The sequence below is a fragment of the Tenrec ecaudatus genome, chromosome 10, assembly GCF_050624435.1.
Source record: "Tenrec ecaudatus isolate mTenEca1 chromosome 10, mTenEca1.hap1, whole genome shotgun sequence".
NCBI lineage: Eukaryota > Metazoa > Chordata > Mammalia > Afrosoricida > Tenrecidae > Tenrec > Tenrec ecaudatus.
The window spans coordinates 46720423-46733790 of NC_134539.1; the positions used below are offsets into that span (position 1 = coordinate 46720423).

The 13368-nt window shown below is 52.7% G+C and overlaps 1 protein-coding gene across 1 annotated transcript in view; it reads right to left on the reverse strand.

Annotated features, from left to right (window-relative positions):
- Positions 1-13368, reverse strand: part of PTPN3 (protein tyrosine phosphatase non-receptor type 3) — a 111281-nt gene that overhangs the window by 35618 nt on the left and 62295 nt on the right. Inside the window, exons 10-14 of the mRNA XM_075560290.1 lie at positions 12038-12126; positions 6761-6824; positions 5434-5606; positions 3322-3456; positions 888-1064 (exon numbers count right to left, since the gene is read on the reverse strand). Of these exons, the coding sequence (XP_075416405.1) occupies positions 888-1064; positions 3322-3456; positions 5434-5606; positions 6761-6824; positions 12038-12126 (638 nt within the window). The remainder of the gene's footprint in view (positions 1-887; positions 1065-3321; positions 3457-5433; positions 5607-6760; positions 6825-12037; positions 12127-13368) is intronic.

The window sequence follows — 13368 nt, forward strand, 5'->3', positions numbered from 1 at the left end:
CAAGGAGCTCTACTAGAGGCAACCTTCCTTAAAAACACGTTTTGGCTGACACTGTCAACATATTCACGAGATCTACCTTGTCTGCTCTGGATGAAATTCGAGATACCTCACCCTAAAAGGTACTCAAGGGCTCTGAGGTAGGGGAGAACTGAATTTGGTGAACCATAAGGAAAAATAAAGGCAAACAAAGAGACGAGATGCGACTGTCAGGAGCAGGGCTACGAGAAGCCGACGCAGAGAGTGTGACATGCAGTTCCGGGTCCCCTGGTGATGCTGGCCAAAGAAAGTAGCAGCAGATGAGATACGTCTTACCGCAGGAGAAGAGCAAAAACACTCATGTCACAGAGACAGGTTCCCCCGGCCTTGAGAAGAGCCATGAGTCATACGGGAAGAGGAGGACATTAAAGAATGGGATGCACACTGTCCTTGGCAAAAGAAATGCCTTCCCACTTAAAAAATAAAAGAAGAAAGAAAGAAAAAGCCACGTGGGTGCACTGATTCCGAGAGGCTTTGCTGAGGAGACAGAGGTGAGATGGGCCGAGATCTGGAATGCCTGAGACCCGGGAGAAACAACACAGGCAGCATGGCCCTCGAGTCTAGCGCGCTCGGATACGAGACCCGGACTGAAGAGCCGAGCCGCCGAGAGAGTAGCAAGAAGCTGCTCTTGTCTATGGACAAAAACAAAAGTACACGCGCTGGACACCGGCGCACGGGCTCTCTCCAGGAGGGACGTGGGGCCCGGCTGGGCGCTGACCCTGGCAGAGCTACGGGGCCAGCCAGAGGCAAGCCTGGGCCCTGGATGCCTCTTCAACAGAACCTGGGTCTGCAAAAGTCCCCCAGAGCTGAAGCAGCAGACACAAGGACAGACAACTGCACAAGCTCCTTACTCTCGGTGTGGGCTTCGGTTCTGAGAGACCTCGGAGTCGCTGTCCTTCGGGGACAGGGAGCCCTTGTATGTGTAGAAGACGTCTTCTGTCTCCGTAATGTACGTCATCTCGTTGGCGAGGTTGTCTGCCGAAGAGTGGCGTGGCTTTCGAATCTCGTGCCGGAGCCGGGGACTTCGCCTGGGGGTGGGGGTGGAGGTGGAATGGAAACTGTAAAATGTCTTCAGACATCTGCTGGGGGCGTCGTGGTTACGCGTTGGGCTGCGATCTGCCCAACTGCGGGCAGTTCGAAACCACCAGCCACTCCGCAGGAGAAAGGCTGGGCTTTCTACTCCCGTGAACAGTTCCGGTCTTGGAAAACCCACAGAGGGGTCGCTATGAGTCAGCATTGACTCAAGTAGTGGGTTTGGCTTTGGGGGAAGACATCAGTCATCTAACTGTGCAACTTCAATGTCCTGAGAATGAGCTGACCTCTGACTGCCACTGTCAGAAGCTGGTGAAGCCCTGGTCATGTGGAGCAGAGCTCAGGAAAGGCGATGCATCAGCCAGGTGAGGTGGCCCCTCCCCTGAACGGCAGTGTCAGCGAGACAGGCAGGCCGGGCGGACGGGTGTGCGCCCTCGGGGAAGTGGAAGCGTGTGCGTCTGGAGTGAGTTCTTCCAGGAAGACTCATGCTCTCAAGACTCAGATGGACCCTGTTGACTGCTGATCAGACAGTGCTTCTGAGTCACTCGCTGTGTAAACACAGGGCTCAGGTGCCACTGGCAAAACCCCATCTGTGTTTCAACCACCGCTCTTTCTTCATGCTCATCTCCCCTACCTCAAGAGAAAATGTTTGTGTGTTTCAAAACGACCCTCTTTAATCAAAGTGATACTGATTCCTAGCCCCCTCCCCACCCCTCTCCAAGCACAGAGGAGAGCTGCCCCAAAGGGTTTCCAAGGCCGGAAATCTTCCTCCCTTGGATGGACTGCTGGGTTTGAACAAGCCAATGGCAGCAGTAGCCACGTGACCTCAGACACAGCATGTCCCTCCTCTGGGCCTCAGCTGTCCCTACCTGCTCCTGAAAATTAAGCAAGACTCTGGGGTCACCTGGGGCAGTACTTGGGCCGGCTCCTCCACATTCTCCTTCCCCTGTCCGTTTCTAGCTTCCCTTGTTTGTTATCTGTCTTCTGGGCCTGAGTAATTGCGATCACTCCCCCTGGGCTCAGGCAATCAATCCCGCCGGGCCTAAAGCAGCCGAAGAGAGGCTCTGCTGGTTCTCCGGGGGGGGGGGGGGCTATGATTAGTGCCACACGCCAGGCTGAGAGCGTGGCACCAGCTCAGCCGCCGCCCTCCTGGTTCCTGTCCTGGGGCTTACGCTTTGGGCTCCTGGCATAGCTGTGTAAGATACTTCCAGAAGATCAAAGCTGCTGTCTGAGAGTATGACGTCACCTCTTCAGGATAAGGTGTCTAAATCTTGGGAACCAAGACACATGCCAATTCAGCCTTGTGATGTTTCAGCACTATAAATACCACCATCTTCCCCAGCAGGGCACCGCTGTCCGGAGCTCCTGTCTCCTCTCTTCTCCTGTTCTCAGTGTCCCTTTGTCCCAGGGAGCTGCTGCCTGGGGACCTGCAGGCCCAGCCTTTCTACAGCATGACAACCCAAATGCCCCGCTCTTCCTGCAGCGTGCGTGGAGCTGGGACCAGGTTTCCTGCATGACTTCCCCGTCTCCTGAGGCCTGGCCTTGCCCAGAGGCACTCAGGAAAAAGGGCTCATGCCGATGGGGAGTAGGATAGTCAAAGAACGACTTGAAGTTCTTCCACCTGAAGCTTTCTCACAGCTTACGAAAACCCTAGCACATTCCTATGTCATTTCTATCATCCTTTGACAGGCGGGAGGCTGAGACCCGAGTGGTCGGAGAGAAACTGGGGAGTTCACGCGAGAGCCCAAATCTGAATCTGGTGTTTCTGCTGCAGTCCGGTGTCCTCCCTACTCTGCCGAACTGCCACATTCCCCTGCGAGCCGGCAGGTGGCCGCCCAGTGTCCATCTGCTACTGCCGCTGAGCGTCCACGCCCTCTTCGTGGGCCTTCATCATGCCGTTTTGAGTTTGTCCCGAAGCTCCCCCGCCGCCCCCCCACCCCACCGCCCGGTCTGATGTCAATGGGAGAATAAAACGAAATGCAGCCCATGTGCTTCCTGATCACAGGACTTCTGGGGCCTTTCCAAAACTCCTGTGCTCGCTGCCCCGAGAGGGCAGTTCTCCCCACACTGCAGTTCCCAATCGAGTCCAACATGACACCTCAGAAAAGGCTTGGGTGGACGGAATGGAAACACCTCCGTCTGCAGCAGCCCACAGTGCAAAGGTAAGCGCAGCGTGCGGACCGCCTGCAGGCATTCCCAACCTCAGGAGCGGCAGTGCTGGCCAGTGAGCGGGGCAGGAGGAGGGGGACGTACCAGTTGGGGGTGATGGGCGGGGACCGGGAAGGCAGGCTTTTGGTTTCCAAATGCTCCACCGAGAGCGAGCTCCACGTGGCTGGGTTCCACACCATGCCGCCAATCACCTTTTTGCAATACTGGTTGCTGAGGGACCTGAAAGACCAGGGGCAGGTTCACTTTCTGCACCTTGACGTGTTCCACCAGAAAGGCCCTGTGGCACGTGTGAACCCATCTACACGGGCGCCTTCCAGGGCCAGCGTGCAGTTAGCCCTGGGCGACACCAACCAAGGTGGGGGGAGGAAAGAGAAGCAGGCCAACGGCGATGCCTCTCTGTCCTGGCTTTTATTCACGATATGTGTGTCATCTCTTTTTTGTCCTCACTCGTGCAAGCAGTCAAACCGTGCTGCATTAGAAGACATTTGGAATAATAAGAAAATAATTCAAGCAACTTCGGGGAAATCTCCCTTGCTCCCTCTGGCACGAGTGGATAAACATCAGCTGTCTGTCTAGGTGCTGGGCCTGCCAGTATACATTGTCACAGACCTATGCTACAAACCAATGATGACTCTGAGAAAGGAGCCAAGAATATGTTTGGATATTGGAGAAGTTTCTATTCAGGCTACATGCTTTGAATGTACTACTTGGAGGGTTATTCTGGAATCTTCTAATTAGAGAACTCCAATCTTAGTGAGCTAGAAAACCCAGAGGATGAGCCTTCTCTCGGAGAACGGCATTTGAAGCCAGATCAGGGTTAACGCTTTCCATTCTGGATTTCCTCCCTTTTAAACTATGTTTCAGGATCTTAGGAAAACAGTTGGCATGTTGCCTTGTGGTCCCAAACCAACCAACATACAAAAAGACACAATGCAAGACACCCAGGATCGCACAGCGCACTCTCCGGGGGATCAGCGCACTAACTGGCAGGACGAAACACTGTCGCCTCATGCTGAGGATGCTCATGGCAGCATCACCAAGTGGGTCCTCTGAGACCGGTCTACCGCAGAAGCCAGCCCCAAACCACCACACGCTTCGGGATTGGTTCTGACTTCTGGTGCCCCACGTACCACGGAGCAGGAATGCCTCATACGGTTGGTTTGCTCGGCTGTGGTTTATCGACACAGACTGTCACGGCTTTCTTCTCCGGGGCACACCCACCCACCTTGCATTAGCAGTTCAGCAGAAACCGATGGCCTCACCCAGGGACGACCTACCACTCACAGGGAGCAGAGGGTCAGAGCAAGGGGAACGAGCTGGATGGCCAAAGGGTTCACGCTACAGTTCCCCTTGCATTTTTCAAAAATCATTTATTAAAAAAAATAAAAGTAAGGGATGATTTAGACATTAGAAGAATAATTCGATACACAATTTCTGCTACATCTTATCTAACTTAGCAGGCTGTCTTGCAGTCAATAAAACAACAAAGAAAGCACACGCATAGCTGGTGCAGAGCCTCAATACATTTCCATTCCCATCAAATGCAAGCACTTCTCTGTCCCTTTCTCTCACGGTTCGGGTCATTACCTACTTTGAATGCCATCTCTGCGGGATCACTGTATGAGTGAAATATCACATAAGGAATGTGACTGGCACAAAGCAAACGCTCAAACCAGCCACTCTGGCTCCCACACTAATTATTTCATCATGATGATAAGAGAGTTTGTCCCCAATGCCGTCTGACTCTGTGGTTAGCTGTCACTGGGTTGATTTTGCGTCATGGCCACCCCAGGTGACCGGAGGGGATTGCCCCATTGGGTGTTCTTGGCTGCAGCTTCGATGGAGACATATGGTCACGTTTTCACCGGCGAAGCCCACTGAATAGGTGTGAGAAGTTAAACTTTGGTTAGCAGCCGAGCACTAAACTACTGCACCAGCAGGGTCGTACGTTAGACTACCAAGATCTTTATTTCCATTCCTGGCCTGCTTCATTTTTGTGTGTGGCTGAGTACATAATTTTCTGTAAAACACATAGGGAGGGGCTGGCCCAGCGGCACAGTGCAGAAAGCCCAAGTTGCCCTGCCTGTGATGACAGTGAGCTGTCGCCACAGGCTGTCTGGACAGTGACCAGGGCCGGGCCAGCTGCCGGCCTCTGCCCCTTCAGACTGGCCATGCCAATGCCTCCGACATACTCACTTTTTGGAGTTCCTAGAGCCCAGCGTCCAGTACTGAGACAGAATATTCTTTTCCTGAGGTAGTAGCTTCTTGGCCTGAAAGAACGTGTGGTGCTCCACGCAGGATTTCCATAGGTTTTTGCAAGACCGGTAATTTAACATGTTGAAGGACACGATGTGCTCCCTGGATTCCATCTGGGGAGAGAAACACAACCGCGACATCATCTGTGAGGGTATGGGGCGAGGCCTTGCCTGCCTGCCAGTCTTTGTGCCCTCACTGGGGATGGAGGGAAGATGCAGCAGACAAGGCCCTGGCTCCCAAAGACGGTGGACTCCAAACTGACTTTCTAAGCAAAGCCAAGCATGGCATCTGTTCATCATGGCTGCTGTTGGGCGACATTCCCACGCCTAGCCACCCCAGGGGGTGGAGCAGAACTTCCCCATGGGGTTCTCTTGGTTACAACCTTCACCGAAGGAGACACTGGCCCTTTTTCCCGTGGAGACAATGGGTGGGCTCAACCAACCAACCTTCTGGGTTGCAGCTAACCCACTGCATCACCAGGGCTCCTCGAAGCCCACACAGCATGGGCATGATGATACATGGCCAACATCAATTCTTTAATGTCATCAGTGGTCCTTCGTGAACCAGTTTATTTCAAGTCTGCTTAAATTCCTAAGTTGGTTATATCTGAAAACATCAGATAAAGGCCTATCCTTTTTCTTTTTTTTTAAGTTTTAGCTCTCTCTTGAAGAACTTAGCTTTTTCTCATCAGTCAACTCAAATAAAAATCCACAGCCACCAAGCTGATTCTGACTCATAGCGACAGAACAGAACGGGATTCCCATGGCTGTAAATTTTCATGAGAGCAGAAAGCCTCATCTTTCTCCCCAGGTGTGGCTGGTGGGTTTGAACTGCTGACGACTCCACCACACCACAGGGCTCGTTTACAGACAGCAGGGATCAGATAATCCTTCGAAGTCGGGGGACATCAGGCAAGAAGCCCAGCTGAAAAGCCCACCAGACACAGTTCTGCCCTGATTCACAGGGGTCACCACGGGTCGGAGCTGACGCAAAGCCAGGGAAGAGTGAGCACGCTACGGCAGAAAGAGCTGGACTTTGGTGCCTGGCGCTCTCTAGGTGATGCATTTCCTGATCTGGCTAGACAGAATTTGGACCTGTCAGGACAGGTAGGACCGCCCTATGGGTTTCTGAGGCTGTAAGTCCTTAAGTGAGCAGAAAGCCTTGTCCGGCTGCTGACCTTGCAGTTAGGCACCAGGTTCCTTTAAAGAACGAGGAGAGAAAGTGACTCAAAAACACAAGGGACAAAGGAGGAGCAGCTGTCACTCACCTGTTTTTGCCGCTGATGTATAAAGAACTTTTTCCTCTTGAAAGAAATCTTCAGAATGTTCACCCTGTAAAAAGGCAAAAGGCAGAAAACGTATCAGTGGCCAGCCAGGGTGGAGCTGTGGCTTCTCAACCGGCACCCTCGGGTCCAGTCCTGGTGGCAGGGCTGCCAGCCTTGGATGTCGGAATGATTGCGGCCTCACCACCTCAGCCCAACAGCAAGTAGCACAATAAAGCTCGCTGCCGCTAGGTGCCAGCGGACTCGAAGCTAGCGTCTCAGGAGCTCCACCCTCCACTTGCTGTCAGCTGCTTCTGGGTTGCTGGCATGCTGTGTGGGCTGGTGTGGACCTGGGCAGGTGGCTGAGGACAGCCATTGCAGCTGACAGCCCCGGGCTCCCATCCTGGCCCTGTCACTTCCCAGCTGTGTTAATAATTGGACCGCTACCCGGTCCTGGACATCTTTTATATGCCAGGCTCCCGACTGCCAGTTTTACAAGCACCCCTGTGAAGCCTTGCAGCAATCCCGAAAAGCACCATGATAGCCAGCTCTCAGACAAGGACTTTGAGACTCAGAGACAGCCACTAAGTGCCCAAGACCATTTAACTAAGACGGTGTGACGCTCTGGCCCTGTATGGTGGCCATATAAGTGTCATAGCACCATCAGGACAGCGGAGTGATCACTGCCAGTCTCATACTCTGTCTAGAGAAGGCTCAGGGGGGTGAGGATGGAGCGTTCCCGGTAGACGGTAGGTCCTCCAGGTTCAGTTCCTCAGCTGAAACCAGTGACAGGGCTAACTTGTGGACTGATCTAACAAGAAAGACACACGTCTACAGCCAGAGCCTGTACTTCTGATGAAATAGAGGAACACTGGGTACTGGATGAGGAGCTGCAGTTACCAAGATGTCTAGATTGACAAATGCGCTGGCAGCCATCCTGTTGGACAAGTGAATTCTATGGGTGATTGATGGAGAGTTGGTTCTGACTCACAGCAGCCCTGCGTGAGAATACGGATGGAACAGGGCCCGGTCTGGTGCCAGCCTCAAAGTGAAGTCTGTGCCCACTGCTGCAGCCAGTGTGTTAACCTGTCTTGTCGAGGGACTTGCTCTTTTTCGTTTCCCTTCCGGGAGAGGGGAAGTTACACTTTTGAGGGCAGAGTGAGTGTGTGGTCCGTAGGGACCCTTCTTCCTCTCTGCCCTGCCTGGAGATAAAGAATATGCCAGGCCGTTCTTGTTGGGGCGACTGTTAAGGGGTCTGTGGGCATAAACTGACTGTGGGAGAAGGTCGGGGTGTCCCTGTGGTTCAGTGGATTACCTGATTAGCCCTCGGAGCGATAGTCTGCCATTCCCACCAAATGGCTATGCCAATGTGGTGCTTGTGGCCCACCAAGGTGACTGGATAGCCGGCTAATAAGTACCCGGCAGTCTTGGCGTGGGAGCATATAAATAAGGTATATGAAACCAAGATTGGTTTTGCCACCCCCGTAGGTTTAAAATGAGCCATCTCAGAAACAAGGAAGAAGAACCAGGAGCTGGACATGTCTTGAAGACCCAGGATCTCTGCTCTGAACCTCTTCCTTCATCCAGGACACATCAACCCGCAGGGGCCAAGACATGAGAAGTGGAGGGAGAGGACAGCAGAGCTAGGCGACCCAGCAGTGGCCCCAGGCCTGCTTTCACAGTGGATGCCTGCATGGGCTTTTGTCGGGGGAGCTAGGTTTGCGAACTCACAAGGCTACCGCTAAGCACCTTGGGGCTGAGGCTTAGGCAGAGTGGGGTGCCCTTCTGGGATATAGCGGCAGATTTAAAAGAACTTTGTAACATTTGTCCAAGCAGGTCATGAGGTCCAGGACCCAGCTGTGCCTGTGAACACGGCTGGGAAGAGGCTGTCTTGACTGAAGAACTGTACCTTGAGCCTTCCTGATCCTGAATTGTAACCAGTTACTTCCCTCTAAGCCTGAGTATTCTCTGCAATTCTGCGTGATGACTGCAACACCTCAGTGAACCCAGCAGAGAAGAGGAGTGTGCTCTGGACGTCAGAATTGGTAAACCGGTTGAAGGGTGGAGGCAAGTCTAAAGTCTGCCGCCTGGGGAGTTGGCATGGGGTGGCCGTTGCTATGATTTTGCTTCTCCTCCACCTTGGGACAATTAGACAGGGTCAGGCATTGCCTCCACACCAGTCTCCCTGTCAGGGACTCCTGTCTGCAAAAGAAACCAAGAAACACTGTCGCTCTTGAGTTCTCACCCTTGCCTTGTAGGATGGGTGGGAATCTGTGGACCTCTGGCCCTGCTAGCTTTCTTCACACTGGGGGGCCCTGCTGCACCTCCTGGGGCTGAGGGTGTTCTAGCTCAGCGCTCCCTCTTTCTCACGCCGATCCCCGTTTCTGTACTAGGCAGCAGTGTTCTCCCCTTGAGCAGAGCTGACAAAGTGCAGGGAAGACCTGTGTTGTTCCTGGACGTCTAATCCCTACCATCGACTCATCAAGGGAAAAAATGCACGAGTGTTGAGAATGTACGAGGAATGTGCCTGCGGACACAGATGGAACAGGACTTCAGTCACTGCCATCTCGAAGCTCATGACGTAGGGAGGTGCAGGCACCAAATAGGTAATTAGGGACACGACTACATCATTAGACCATTAGAGTCCCAGAGATTGAGTTTATCTTCCCACTGCCCTGGAGACCTATGTGACCTCTCCCTGTCCCGCCCCCGGACTCTGGCCTGCATCTCCCTCACCGCACCCTGCCCCTCCTCTTCACCCACTCTCCTGTGTTTTCACTTGTCCCAGGACCTCCACATAAGCTGCTCATTCTGTCTAGAATTTACTCCCTGGGGCTCAAGTCCATGGGTCTTCCTGTACGGTAAGAGTTCACCTCCACCTTGGTGGGCTTGGGGCCTTGCCTGGGTGCTGCCCTTCTCTGGGATGCGGCTCTCTGCACCATGCTGACGGCCTTGGGGTCACTGTCTGGAGCGACCTGCCTCCTTGCTAGGCTGTGCGCTGCACTTGAGGCAGGGGCCAGGCCCCACAGGAGCATCTTGATTTTGAAGGGCGAGGGTGACTTTGGGTCTATGTGTAAGCCTGGGTGGGGGCTCTTCCCACCTCCCTCATACTGGATTGATTGTGCCACTTCTACAATGCACTGAGTCACAACCCCTGAACCTATATGCGCAGCTGTTCGGGAACAGAGATTCCTTGATTCGTGCTAGTGAGGTCATGGATTAGGTCTTAATCCTAATTACTTTTAAGTGGTGTCTTATAGAATGAGCAGAGTACATAGATATAGGGCCATACACATGCTCCTGCAGGGTCTTGAGGGGACTCAGATCCTCCCGAAACTTGATAGTCTAAACCCTGTCTGGAGGGCCATAGGAGGCTTAGCTAGAGAGCTGGGCCCAGAGGCTCCAGGCCTGCTGCATCTGGGGGAGCCCTGGGCATAGGTGAGGCCAGGTGAGAGGAAAGGAGTCCGCTGCCCATCCCCACTGGGTCCTCTGCTTAGCCCAATCGCTGTCCTGCGCAGGCCAGAGAGCTGCCTGGCTCACAGCTGAGCATTTTTTAACAGAGGGAAAAGAAGGGTGGTGAGGAGACCGTTTACCAGTTACACGTGTTGTGTGGTTAAACTGAGCAAAGCTATTAATAATTTTTGTTTTGCTTTTGAAAAATTTACATTAGAGGGTGAATTGAAGATGCAATATATTCCTACTCATCATTTTCTCACGAAGAGAATTTTTAACAGCACGAAGCACAACCAAAGTACAGCCTTTGGGCCCAGACCTATCTGGGTTTGAATTCCAAGCAGACCCCTTGCTGGCGGTGGGGCCTCGAGCACGTTGTTTCTCTGGGCCTCCATTTCTACGGCTGGGAAAATGAGCACAGCGGCAGTGAGGTCCCAGGCTTAGGTCAGTACTTCACCTTGAGTACCCAGTAAGGCGCCACCTTACTATAAGCAACAAGGCGTCAACAGATATGACAACTGTTGTTACTGCCTCTGATATCACGGAACTTCTAGACGCGGTGTTCCTTTTCATTGCTGTTGTTTGAACTAAGGCTGGGCGGACGTCCTTGTGTCCCAGGTGGTGGAGGCTATGCTAATGAGACGACGGCGCCAATTTAGATTCAAGGACCAAACTGGGTGGCCCTGGGCTCACCCTGGCTCCAAATATTCCTATGCCACTTCCCTCGATTCCATCCTTACGGCCCCTATTTCACCCAAAGCCCAGGCCCTTTCTACTCCGCACTTTGCCTCTGTGTCTATCATGGCGCTGTCTGCTGGCCTCAGCTCGCCTGGCAAGTCCGCCCCTCTCTCATGTTGTGAGCCACCACACTGTCAGTCATAAGGATGGGGCTTCTCCCACGCTGACTCCCCCAGAAGCAAGGGCCCCACCACTTAGCACACTGAACCCTAATTTCTCTCTTAAAGAGCTATCTCCACTCACTGAGTCACACCTGATGGCCGTGCCTTTTAAAAAAGAAGCCCACTGCCCTTGAATCTGTGCTGAGTCTAGTGACCCCATCGGACAGAGGGAATCTGCTCCAGAAGGTTTCCAAGGCTATCACTTGTTACTGGAAGCAGACTGCCTCAACTTTCTCCTTTAGGGAGGCCGGCGGTTAGGAGGCCCGAGCTGAACCTACTGTGACACCAGGGCTGTTTCTGTCACTGCGAGGGCACAGACGCGGGAGCTTACAGGGCAAACCCTGCTGCACGTGTCATTCGGGGCATCTTAGAGTTTAGCACAAAGCGCTCTGGTAGTTCACATATTGGACTGTTAACCTCTAGGTCTGAAGTTCTAAACCACCAGCCGTTCTGTGGGAGAAAGAGGAGGCTTTCTGCTCCCATAAAGTTACAGCCTCAGAAACCCACAGCGGCAGTTCCACTCTTTCCGACAGGCTCCCTGTGAGCCGCAAGCAACTCGATGGCAGTTGGTGAGGGAGTGAGGTTCGCCCAGCGCCGGACGTGGTAAAAGTTCAAAGAAGGACTGAGGCGCAGGAATGACCATGCTGGCCCTGCGCGGAGGAAGCTCTTCTCTGATTTCTGTCCTGGGCACTGCCCGGGAAAAGTCTGCAATTCCAAGAGGGTAAAAGTGCGTGTGCCAGTCTACCCACCGCGTCTCGACCGAGCACCTTGAACTGTACATGGCTCTTGGGTAGAGGATGCTGAAGAAAACCTTGAGGAAAATCCCTCCCAACTTCTTTAAGCAAAAACCAAGCCAAAACAAAACATTACTTTTGGTGGGCATACTTTTAAAGCAGGGTTCAGAAAGTCATTTGAGCTAGTTCGCACCTACCAGGGGTAGAAACTCGTGCAAATGTATTTTCGGTACACGGCGATGCCCGCCGAAGCAACCCCGATCATCAGATCCAAGTTGTGCAGATCCTGTCGAGAGAAAGGGGTGTGGAGGCACCCCCACAACAGTCAGGTGGTCGCTCCCCATGCCCACGCTTGCATACATAGCAGTACATCCAAGCCTTTGAGGGGCGATTACTGAAAACAGGCAAAAATCCCCGCTTTGTCCATACTTGAGGTCCTAGTACTCAGCACCACACTCTTCTCGAGTGACCACACAGGCAGCCTGACAGCTGGTTTCGAGACTTCCCACGGAAGCCCATTCATTTCAGAGTCACTGACATGAGTGCTGCATTTCAAGACCTACTGTGAGAGGACCGCATTGCAGTCACACAGGCCTCCCCTCCACTCAGCCTCACACACCTCTGCACAGCCAGCACTGAAAGGCCTTGAGCTATTACCACAAAGCTCACTGCCATGGAGCCAATACTGACACACAGTGGCCCTACAGGACACGGCGGACCGGCCCGATAGTTTCTAAGATGGTAACTCTGAAGAGGAGTAGAAAGCATGTCTTTTCTCCTAAGGAGCAGGAGGTGGCTTTGAACTGATGATCTTGGAGTTAGCAGCCTAATGCATCACCACGACTCCACCAGGGCTGTTGGTGCTTACCATGCGAGGATGAAAATTTAGCCACATCGACCTGCTGACTGTAAACCCAGTTGAGAAAGAAATATTGCTAGTTAATATTTAATATATTTAAAATTTTTTAATGTATTGTTAAAAATGAAAATTTGGCAATCCTAAGTGTGCACATGAACACACGAGCCCATACACACATTTAATATTGTCAATGAGAAAATAAAACCCCAAACCAGTTCTTAACAAATATGGATGAGCTTAATGGGGATTGCTGAACCAGGTCTTGAACGCCTAGCTTACGTCTCCATTCCTGGGAGAATCTACTGATTAAATTCGTTTTGGGCTCATGGGAAGGTTAAGCATTTACATGAAGTAGAAACAGGTTTGCTGACATGAGGCTCCACACAAGGGGGCCCTGGGGGTATCATCGGTTCCACGCTGGACTACTTGCCCAGCTTCTCTGAGAGAGAAAGATGAGGCCGTCTGTCCCCACCAAGATTTAGCTGATCCAGGGCCGATTCAAGTGAGGTTGGCCTATTTGGGTAGTCCAGTTAAGGAGCTTCGATGGCGCAGTGGGTGAAGTGCTGGGCTGCGAACCGCAAAGTCAGCGGTTCAAATTAACCAGACACTCATTGGGAGAAAGACAGGCTATCTGTCCCTGTAAAGGCTTATAGGTGTCTTACATACTCT